The sequence below is a fragment of the Trachurus trachurus genome (assembly GCF_905171665.1).
Source record: "Trachurus trachurus genome assembly, chromosome: 17".
NCBI lineage: Eukaryota > Metazoa > Chordata > Actinopteri > Carangiformes > Carangidae > Trachurus > Trachurus trachurus.
The window spans coordinates 13,158,661-13,170,713 of record NC_139900.1 but is presented as its reverse complement, the minus strand read 5'-3'; the positions used below and the strand labels follow the sequence as shown (position 1 = coordinate 13,170,713).

Here is a 12,053-nt window from a genome sequence, read left to right as displayed (position 1 = left end):
AACAGCAGACCCTGTCACATTCAGTGCAGTCAAGAAGGTGTGAGGAAAGCGATGTGATTTCTGTTGTGTTGCCCCCCACCGTGCTCCTGGACATCAGATTTGAAATAAAACAATAACTCAGGTTAAAGTGCTGACTTTCAGATTGAATTTAAGGATGTTTATATTGATTTCAGAGGAGCTGTGTATGATTAGAGCTGTCTAATGAATTAACCCCCTCTTTTAAAAGTCAAAATAAAGTCAATATTTGGTCACAAGTCCGTCTTAGTCAGTGTTTGCTTAAAAATCTGTGAGACCATGGTTTGCTTAGTTTGGGGGCTTTTTCTTTAAGTTTGGTCCAACCTGCTCATTTGGATTAAGAGGTCTAGACTAATACCACCCTTGTCCTCAAAAGCCCCAAATTCAGCACTTTAACTTCTGAGTCATTGTACTCAACTCAAGTCTTTAAGTATAAGCCTTTTGCTGACCTGTAGCCGTCGATGCAGCTGGCGTTGATGTAGTCAGAGCCCTCGACGCCACGGATGGGCTGCAGGCAGACACGAGTGGACTCAAAAGGCATGATGTTGACCAGGCGGTTCTTGAACTTGTTGCAGGGTAAGTTGGCGCTGATGAAGCGTGACGTGTGGGCTTTGGAGTTGGCCAGTCTCTGTTTATTAAAACGTGGGAACATATCAGACAGAAGAAGAGAGAGAGAGAGAGAGAGAGAGAGAGATGGAGAGAAAAATATGAGCGCCCTGTGACCTGAAGTAAACAGACAAAGAAGTCTGAAAAGCCTCCCTGACGAGCCTTTATTCAGACATAAAGTTTTCTGACTGGATAAATAAGAAATTCAACAGAAGGGGAGACATCAGAGTCAAGAAGAGACGTCTGGGAGGTATTTTAGATATCGACTGGTACAAAGAAGTGCAGTGGACTTGTCTCTCATACAGTCCCAGAGCTTCCTTAGAGGACTGTAGGCGTGACAAGCTCAGAGCTGGCAGTGGACAGAGCACAGATGGACAGCACAGGAGCGTGTATGGACAGTCATGGGGAATTGGTGTGTGTAAGTGTGTGTGTGTGTGTGTGTGTTCGTTGTGGCCAGACTGTGTGGGCATGGAGGCTGTGGCCCCCACATAGACCGCAATCATTCTCTCACTCTTTCATTCTCTGTCGTTGGCAGAAGTGTAGATGCTATTATCACTTCAAACAGAATGGATCATGGTCATAAGAGGGCTAATGGCAGCGCCGCGCTGGGAGGAAAGTGTGTAATAACATCACAGCTGATGGCTATTGACAGAAGGTGTGTGTGTGATTGCGAGTCACCTTGAACACCAGCTGTGTGTATGTGTGAGCGTCACTCACTTTGTGTTGTCCACGTGTAGGTGTGTCGACGTGTTTGTGTGTGTTTGTCCTGCTCTGCTTGTCCCTGAAACATGTGTTTTGTGTTTGTACTGGTGCTGCAGGGCTCGCTGCTGTGACGTCTCAGCGCCAGTGAGCTCAATACAAATGTCTGTGCTTCAGCGTATTTGGTGAATTAATTATTTCCGACAGTGACATGAAGGGGTGCTTAAACCTCAGAAGGTTAGCTTCTGCAGTCTGCTGCACTTTGACAATGTTCGACAATGTGAGAGTGAGTGCAGCCTGGTGCTTGCAGATCAGGATGAAGAGGGGAACGCATGCAGAGCTGTAGCGTTATTTTTCTACATTTCTGTTAATTAGGAAGTAAAAGTTCACATTACTTCCTGCACAATGTCAACCCTGGGTACTGTCCACTTAACAAGGAGAAAAAGCTGCTCTCAAATGCTTCATTACATTCTGTAGGAGTCAAGGACAACTCCAAGTTTGGTTTTTACACTGAATTAGTAATCTAATAGGGCCTTGAGTAATTCTTGTCCGAGGAGCGTGTTCATCAGTCACCTTGAACTCCAGCTCCATGGCAGTAACCGTCTCGCCGGACGGGGGCTGGGTGAGTTTCTGGATGTGGGCGTACAGGTTGCGGGCCAGCACCTCGGTGTTGCCGCAGGTGGCAGCCTCCAGCAGGGCTTCGTGGATGAAAATGTACTGGTCTTCAGTCTGAACCATGTAGTTCCTCTGGGCTCGCATGCACGTCACGTGGCCGTAGATATCTACCGACTTCTCATGCTTCATACGCTCCAGCATGGCATCGATCACGATGAAGCAGCCGGTCCTGCCCACGCCCGCACTGATGGAGACGGAGAGAGAGGGAGCGGTAAATGACTTTACGTCTCACTGTATAGAACAGATATTTATATCATTTACACAACTGTGAGTTCATGTATTGGTCACGAGAATTTCACCAAACAAGGTGAAAATGAGTTCTGTGTTATAAGGTTTTTTTCTTTCCCCCAGACCATTTTGCTGTGTATACACTTATCATAATGTACAGTATACGCTGTGTATGTGTCTGTCCAGGTGTGACTATGCAGTATGGAAATGAGAAATTGAAATATGTCAGGATGCATTTAGAATAGTGTTGAAGTCTTATTATGTTCTTTCTCCGAGCTTGACAGCTGAAAACTGGGCATTATGCTTTCCAGGTGAGCTGATTTACGCCCTGCAGCACAAGAGCTGGACCGTAATGAAACCGCTGCTGTAGAATGTGCAGAAAATTTGAGACTGTAAAGGCGTCCTCCTGAGAGGTTTGATGACTGGCTGGAAAATACACAACACAGATTTACTGGGCCAAATTCATGAGGAAAAAAAACAAAAGAACAAGTTTTCACATCTCTGCTGCGCGTGTTAACAACCTTTAATGTGATACACCTCCATGTTCTGATGCGACACTGTCACGCATGAAAATGATCAAATCATGAAATAATGCAAGTATTGGTTTGAAGTCTAATATTGACACTATATCTAATTCAGCATTAATGTGTTGAATATAATGTTGGATTGGCACATTTTGTTTCTCAGAGCACTGGTGAATATTTTCAAGGTGATTTCAATGCATAAATCAAACACAGCATACAAAACCAAATTAAACATAAATTGAGTAATTACTGGCGAGCAACTGTAAAGAAAGATGAGGTTCATTTTCTTGAGGCACCCACCTGCAGTGGACCACCATGGGCCCAGCGTCTGGAGGATTGCAGGACTTGACTCGCCGTAGGAAGGCCAGGATGGGGGTGGGGTACTCGGGCACGCCGTGATCCGGCCAGGCCATGAACTGGAACTGTCTCACCTCTCTCTTCTCACTGGAGCCGTTCTGCAGGAGAGTGAGAGACAGAGGAAAAGGTGTTAGCTTAGTGGAGCGCTCTCACACGGCGAAATGTAATTGGCTGCCTTTTAAAAAAAGAAACTTGTCACGCTGGGAACAAATGTTTTGAACAGGTAAAGGTCACACTGTTTTGATGAAAGCGAGCTGAAATTCCACAGTTAAATGCGAAACGAACAAGTGATTTAATTGTCAGAAATGTTGCTATTTTCAGCAAAGGTCTCGATAACTTTGATAACAGCACATAGTGTGCTCTACTTTCACAGCTGTGATCATCAGGAACGTGTAGGAGCAGATAATATGTATAATTCTGGGATTCAGCAGGAACTGTTTCTTGGCCGTTGTCATCACTCCTGATTGAAACCAAGTAACTTGCTCCAGCTAGAGGCTTGCCTTTAATTTGGAATTATAACAATGTTAGAAAATATAAGTAAGTAATGGAAGAAGAGACGTAAAAGGACAGAGTATCACTCACATCACCGCAGCACTGAAGTGTATGAATCAAAGTGAAAAAAAGAGGAAATCTTTCATTGCCTTTTAGAGAACAAGAGAAAAATTTTGGACGTTAAAAACCAATTACAGCGGTGAAAAAACGATTCCAGCAGTAATAGCCTTTATCGGTCTTCAGAAAAATAAGAAATTACATTTTAAAATATGACCCTATTAATGATGAACAGCAATTACCTGCTGGGAACATGTCCTTCATGAGCATGTCTGGCTATATGGTTAACTGCAAATGAAAAACGGCAGTGCTGTACCTTGTAGAGGGCGAAGGTACGGACGCTGTAAGTGGCCAACTCCACGGTGTCCAGCATGGTGACCTGGATCATCCCATAGGTCTCTGTTCCTCGCGACGGCCAGTACTGGTCACACTTCACCTGGCAGGGAGAGAGAGAGAGGGCACGGTGTCAGGAGTGAACTGGCTCTCACATCCACCGTGAAGCCGGCGAGAGGCTTGTAGGATCACACTGATTAACAAGGAGGGAACATTAGAGGGGTCAGATCAAAGGCTTTGTCCACCGTCTAATTAAAAAGTGAAGACTTGGAGTCAGCTGCTGTATCTCCTAAAAAATGAGCACCAGCGAGTCGGGCATATGCATGTGCGTCCATGTGTGTCTGCATTTGAAATGGGCTTCAAAAAGGGCATTAAAAAGCCCACTTTGTCTTTTACCAGCCTGTGATCATTTTCAATTAGCTAATTGTCAGGTAGCTTGCAGCCCTTTGTCATGTATGCTTTTGGCGCATTTGTAATGATTGGGTGCTGCATTGTGGAAGGAGACGTGTCTAAAAAAGGCTGCTCAGGCCTGCTGTGAACGGACAGCAGGTTCAGCCACCTGGCTCCATATGTGCAGAGAACAAAGTTAACCGTGTGGATGAGGCTGAAGATCCTCTTCACATTGGCACTATGGAGGCTTTGCTTTACTTTTGTATATATATATAAATACCAGACTGGCCTTTGCAAGAGTTTTCACTTTACTTCCTTTTGTTTTGCGAGGATGATTTGGCATTAGATTGGAACAAAGACAGACTTTGACAGTCGTCTTCATCACCGAGAAATCTACGTGAACCCATCTGCAACAGATTGATGAAACGCAGCGCTGCCTGTCATTGGTGTTCGCCTCTGCTTTTCAAACAGCGACGGTAAAGGTGTCTGTTATGGAAACATTGCAAAAGCACCGCCTGAACCACTTGTGAATAATTCACAGTCAAAAATAGGCCATAGGAGTTACACAATCGCGCTTCATGTGATTTTTACACCTAATTTAATAGCTGTTCACAGGCTCTGTGAGTTTGAGGTGATGAGTCACATCATTATCTAAACACCGCATAACCAGCCGGGCTTTCTTGAAGCTTCTGGGTTCAGCAAATTTGTGCAGAATGTTTTCAAGAGTAAAACAAAACCTGGAAAGCTTACACCATATAGTGACTTTGAGAGGCCACTAACGTCTCAAACAAGTGTCTTCCAAAATAATTTGTCCTCAGTCTGTCACAGAGACTCTGAAAAACACACTTTATAAATACGCAGGTAAAATCAGTCGCCTCAGACGCGCATATAAACACTACCACCCTTTGATTTTTCCATATAGAAAGTGAGCAAATGCAGACACTATTCCAACGTCAGAATATCTGGGACTAGGACTCGCTGCTGCTATTGATTTGGATAACATGAGAGGAAGAGATGTGATGCAGGTAGGCTAATCATATTGATACTGCAGTGCCGAGCTGACATTTGGAAGCACCTCGGCTGTCTCAGCGAGCTGGTACAAATCGACAAACAAAAAGCGCTAAAATTCACCCCCTCACATTTCACCTCCCCTGGTGACAGCTCCCATTCAGAGGCACAGGCAGACCTTGCAGGAGAAACTCAATTGAGTGATAGGGAACCGCTTGCAGTATAAACATATGGATTAGCAGTCACCACTGTAATGAATATCTCTGTGCTGTCTGAGGTTCGGTGGCATATTCTCCCTCGTAAACACACACACACACACACACAAACAGGTACACACACACACACACACACGCAGGCTGCAGGTTTCACTATCATCTGCTTCTGCTTTGAACCTTGCTTCTCATATGTCGTCACCTGGCCTTTTGCAGAGGACACAGACCCCTTATCTAGGCAGACACACACACAGACACACACATACACACACCAGTGACTAATACTTCTGGTCTCATTTCAAGTTCTGACCTTTTAGGGTTTTACTAACTGGTAATGATAGTGCAAGAGGAAACTGAAATTTGCCTTCTGCTGGATCTCATCATATTTGTCAAGCGCCTGCTCTGTTTGGCAGAAGACATCAGTCTGGCTGGGCGGTGGGAGGTTGACTCACATATGTGCATGTCTGTGTACATATATGAGAGAGAGAGAGAGAGAGAGAGAGAGAGAGAGAGAGAGAGAGAGAGAGAGAGAGAGAGAGAGACCAGTGGAGGATGCATATGTATGTAAAGGGGCTGGATAAAACAGCAGCAATCCGTGAAAATGTAGCAGCACCACGTGTCTAATCAGGGGTGCAGCCAGTTTTCTGTGATGTTTTGTAATTATCTTATTAAATGTCTCTTCATTATCAACTTGCAAACACTGTTTGTTTGATGCAATTTGCAGTCTGATAGGATTTTTCAGGACTGCTCCACTTATTTAATAAAGTCATTTTCAATGCCGAGGCAATTTATTCAATTCCATTCACTATTTGCTACCTCATTTTGCACTGGAAAAAGTCATTTAAAAATTGTGACATTTATATCACATAAATAATCCCAACTGTCATTTAACTAAAGATTTACTTTGGATGGTGGAGGTGGTAATTGGGATTTATACCAACTTGTAATACAATATTTTCATTAACACACAGTTAACACATTCATTTACATTATGTGGACATTTCCATCAACAGTGTTAATGTCAGCTGTGCAACTAAAAACTGTTTTTAGGGCTCAACGCAGGAGTTAGTCACCCTCCCTCGAACTGCCGCTCCAAAGCTGTAATGATGTCATACTAAAGATTTTGAGGGAGTCTGCTATCAGTGGGCAACAAAGCTCCCAACCCCAGGTAATGCTGGGTGGGTTTGGTTCTCTGTGTTGGAAAGACAATTGATCTCAAAAACCTGTGTAGGAGGCGGGGACAGGATGAGACAAGGCTGTTTTATTTCCAGTTCCTTATGTTGTGAGATGGCCATTGTTTGGTCCCTTGTTTGTGTACCGTACGTATATATGTGTGGTTGTGTTTGTGGGATCAACGCAGGGGAGCATGGCCATCTGTCACCGAGCTGTGAACCTGCCACTCTGACACACTAAATATGCAGAGAGGGTGCGCATAATCTTGCTGAGATTGACTGAAAGTGTCATAAAAGTCATCTCATCAGACATAGCCGCACTGCAGGTATTCTCAGAGGTACAAATAAATGAGCTCCGCTCCGAAAAAGACATGGTTGCGTTCATAATTTACCTAAATGACGAATGCTATTGACAGATCGAAAATCAAAACTGACCGTAGCGTTTTGAAGGATGACGAGTAATTTAAATGTTTACCTCACAAAGAGTTACCTTTTTTTTACATTCAATATTAATGAGCTTCAGGTAATGATGGCAACAAAATCAATGAGTATGATTTTTCAAATGAACTCTTTCTTTTAGAGTCCCTGTTATTTCCAGTTCTTATTTTGGGGACTCTTTCATCAGGGCACTGTATGCACACACTAATAATGCACCACATGCTGGCAGGGCTCCATGTTGGTTTATTTCCTCCAAGGAATTCATGAGCATGATTTTGTGATGGTAATTAAATAAACCCGTCCCGATGTTGAATCTCAACTTGCTCATGTGCTCCCTTTTTTTTTCTTTTTCGCTTTTTTTTCCCTTTTATTAGCTTGAATGTATTTTTAGGGGCCCACGGGTGTTGTTCGGTGACAATCCTCTTAACTCTTCAACTTCAGAGTTTTCAATAGCTCTGTGGCTTTCGAGAGCCAAATTCAGAAAGTGCATACACAAATGAGACACTCCATGTCTATAAAGCTGGTGTTGCAAAATTAAAAATGTGGCAATCAAATGTTGAGCTCTCAAAGCAATTTCTTAATAAAGACTGGGAGAGAATTTACATTATTATGAATTTCTAAAAATATAACTGCACTGTACATGTTCACGATTCACCTGAAAAACTTCTCTTGCTTCCGTGCCAGCCTTGCACATTTAGTAATCATTTGCAAAGTTGCCACGGAAACTCAACCATGAGTGGCAAACAAACAGTGAGGGAGAAAATGGGGGAAGGTAAAAACTAGTTGTTGTGTCATTTTACTTCACAAACAGATTTAGAAAGAAGTCATGCAGAAGTTTTTAGAGATTGCTGAAGACTCAGGAGAAGAGAAGCAACATGAAGCGGCACTGTCCACAGACAACCAAAATATCCTTTGAAGTCCTTGTGACTTTGATCAGTCTGACAAATCCAGCTTTAAAGTAGGACTGGGGGTCTATATGCCTCCAGGCTTTGTTGGGTGTAATGGTACTTCTCTGCCGTCGAGCTACATAAATATATACATATGTATGTCAGGGAACTCAATTTCGGGCCACATTTCAACCTTCAGCATTTCACCTTTCAAAATCACTGACTGTCTAATACGTCATGATCCTGTCAAATGCAATGGCCCCAGGACTTACAAGATAGTAACTTGTTTTCTTCCTAATACTGCAGCTCCCCCCGTCTGCAGCAGCCCCCTGATGGCTGATTATATTGCTAAAGGTTGTTAACATAATATAACGTAGAAAAGTGACATCTGTTCTCCACTGTTCTTCCATAATCTGCTGCAAGCAAATGTATTTTCGATGACATTTCACGACAGGGAAATGCATTTCTGTTGTATTTCACTAGATAAGCACTAAAATATTGTGAAGTGTTAATCCTATTATTCATTCGGTGTTTATTTTTTGATGAATGATGTAATTTAATCTTTAAGTATGCGCATGCCAGTAAATCAATGCATCATAATTAACAGTTGAGGAATGAGGTCACTGACTGATTGCATTACTTTACAGGGTTTTATAGTAAATCCTAAGTGTCTGTCCTTACCCGTGACTTCTCCTCCAGCCGCGTCATCATGACGATGGTGTTGGATCTCTGCTCCCACACCATCCTCCAGAAGTCGCTCAGCGTCTCCGGCAGAGGCCCCTGCGTGGCGATGTAGGCATTCTGCTTCCTGTAGCCATCAATGTAGTTGGCATTGATGTAGTCACTGCCTGGAACAGCTGTAACAAAGAGCAGTGAGCATCGCTCTGATGATTTGATCAACAATATTGCTCGGACACACAGATTAGATTAAGATCTGAATCGTTTTAATCAAAATGAATAATACATTTATGGATATTTTTCTTGCTGATATCAAGAACTTTGACACGCTGTACTAAGACAATCTACCTTTATCCATTACGTATGATGCATGGCACTTTAAAATGGAGATAATAAATCGCATCCAAGAAAAACACACACACACACACACACACACACACATGTGCTTTGTGGATAAAAGCTTGATTTTTTTTTTTTAAAGAAGCTGCTGCAAGCAAAAATAACCTCCCTGGCAGTGATAAAACCAAAATCAAGCAGTGGCAGCCCCTGTCAATGGCTATCTGAAGGGTTAAGTGGCTGCACAAGCTCTTACCATCAACAGAGGTGAGCACCACTCTGGAGTGGTCATAGGCGATGACGTTTGCATAGCGGTTCTTTGGCTTGTTGACTTCCATGTTGGAGTTCTCCCAGGTAAACTGCTGGCCTGGATCAATGGACTGTTTGAGTGCAGGGATGAAAAGAGAGGGGAAAGATGGAGAGAGAACAATTATAAGAGAGTGGGCACAGAATCAAGAAGAGAAAAGATAATAAAAACACAAAGAGAGGCTCTTGAGTGTGAAAGGGCGAAATGACACTGCTGTGTACTGTCAGCCTCTCTAAAGCAGTGTACTCTGGACAACAACGCCTTTAAAAGGAACATACGGCCACATCATGTCCCTTGAAAAGCCACAGAGGAGTGCTACAGGTTAGTGGTTTTATATTGTGGGGGACACTGTGCAGGCTGAGGATATCAGGTAACAAAGGCCCACATTGTCGGCTACGCTGCGACTGCTCTCGCTGCATTAACAGGTTAATTATTTGCCTGACATTTGGGACTTGAATGCTAACGAAGCAGGAATATGACAGCTCTTGTTTGGCTCAAATCATCATCATTGATTGAGCCAAGGGAGGCTACGTATTTCTCCAGTTTCTACACTCCACAATATGAGAATGAATTGGTTTGAGCTGTTGAATAAGTGCTTTGCCGAAGCTTGCAGGCAAACACAAACACTCACTCACCTCCCTTTACGATGGTCCTATTGAATTACCTAATTCTTAGAAGTCACATGCATGACTGCTTCTCCTAACGAAGCAGAATCCTCCCATTCTCTGCCTTCCTTTCTTTTCTTTTCTCGTCGTCTATTTCTGTTGCTTTCTCCTTCCTTGTATTTTTGTTTCACCCTCGCCCTTTCAGCTTCTCTCTGTTTCTAACCCTTTCCATCTTCTATCATTTGTCTCCCGGGCTGAGACGACAGTAGACTGCATACATATTGATCTGGGGAGATATGTGACGGCCTCCCATCCCTTGGCTCAATAATGTCACAGAGTCTCTTGTTATTCTGTATCGATCCCTCTAAGCTCACACCGGAACCATGTCCACTAATTCCCCAGACCTTTTGCCTCACAAATCCAGCTGGACTGAGAACGACACCTTCAAAATTCCTCCACTAACTTAATGTGGCTGTAGCGCTAATTTACTTATTAGAGGTTATTTCATGTCAAAACCTGACAGCTTAAACATAATAATAATTGTTATTGGATAAGGGATGAAATAAAGGGCACAAGGTGAGGCCTGTAGAAAACCCTTGGCCATTAAATGATTAACACAACACAGGCACATTTTCAGATTTGCAGATGAGGTTTGCTGTACTGTAACGATCAAGGTTGTCAATAAATCATAGTTATAGAAAAACAATGCAAATCAAAAACTCTCTTCGTAGCTCTACAGAGGAAAAAGACAAGCACATAGGTAGAAATATGGAAGTAGTTATTTCAGACCAGTCTATTTTAGAGCACGTGGCATTTGATTTTGAGGATATGAAAAATGTAGAGTTCTCATTTGCAAGAAACTTTTACCACAACAACAAATTGTGGAGTGGTGAGAGTCTTGTGGGTACAGGCCTATTGCCGCTGATGAGCTCAACACTGCCAATTTCTCTGTCCATGCCTGCCAGTATGAAGAGAAAGATTTCATTTGCAGTCAAAACATGTCATATCCATTTGAGAGCTCAGTGAACACAGCGGGCCCACTAGACAAACAAGTAAGGTAGAGATGGTAGAAAGAGGTGAGAAGCAAACGCTGAAGGTATTCTCGCTGACACACTGGAAATGCTTTCAAATGAACATAATGATAGTGCTATGACGACTGCAGCGTGATATTGCTTCCCACGTTAAAAGGACTGTCAAGGGAAGCTGTAGCATGCCTGATTGACAAATTCTGCTCATTACCCAAGTGTTCTCATTGCTCAGTGTGACGCGGACTGGCGTTGGTGGTAAAGGAAGTGTCAGGCCGCCTAAAAACATCAGGGAGAGGAAGTGGCGAAGCCTCTGCAATTTCTGTGCCTTTGGGGTAAGGCACGACGGGAGCAGCCGGCGAACGTGACTGTGACAAAGCGCCATGAGCTCTGCCACAGCGCCTCAGCTGGCACAGAGACGGGCGGCCATCTGCCGGGCATGGAGGGGGTCTTCCCTGGCTTGGAATGACTGGTGCAGGGAGGGAATGAGGGCCGGGCCGATTGCCTGCAGTCATACAAGCCACTTCTCTGGCTTGATTCGTTTACACTAACTCAACAGGCCGGGAGGGCAATGTGCTGGAGAGGCACTGAGCAACACAAGAAAAGCACTTAATTGAGTGCAGATTTTTACCAAGGCCTAATTATCTCCCCAGTTAGCTGTTAATTTCACAGTGAACCACATCAAAAATCTATTACAATTACATACGCTATTATAAAATGTGCAACTCTGCATACGAACATTTAAAGCATATTCTGTGAAGCATAATAACGGCCCATTATTACAGACCTCATGCTGGACTATACAGTACCTACACAATGCTTTACTTAGCTGTTTTATTCCATCCACACTGATAAAAATGCAGCAGACAGACCACTGTGGTACACACACACAACACACTTCTTCTACAGCTCAACAAACTGCAGCCTCCAAAATGACCTGAAGACATCTCTCCAACAATGTGGAGAAAAACTGAACATTAATCCCCTCTTGTTGAAGGTGGGGTTTATG

The 12,053-nt window shown here is 43.4% G+C and overlaps 1 protein-coding gene across 2 annotated transcripts in view; it reads right to left on the bottom strand.

Annotated features, from left to right (window-relative positions):
- ptprfb (protein tyrosine phosphatase receptor type Fb) overlaps positions 1-12,053 on the bottom strand; it is a 174,055-nt gene that overhangs the window by 10,692 nt on the left and 151,310 nt on the right. For both annotated transcript variants that reach the window (XM_083991830.1, XM_083991829.1), the window contains exons 22-27: positions 9,364-9,487; positions 8,775-8,950; positions 3,970-4,089; positions 3,048-3,202; positions 1,894-2,179; positions 465-643 (exon numbers count right to left, since the gene is read on the bottom strand). In XM_083991830.1, the coding sequence (XP_083847956.1) occupies positions 465-643; positions 1,894-2,179; positions 3,048-3,202; positions 3,970-4,089; positions 8,775-8,950; positions 9,364-9,487 (1,040 nt within the window). The remainder of the gene's footprint in view (positions 1-464; positions 644-1,893; positions 2,180-3,047; positions 3,203-3,969; positions 4,090-8,774; positions 8,951-9,363; positions 9,488-12,053) is intronic.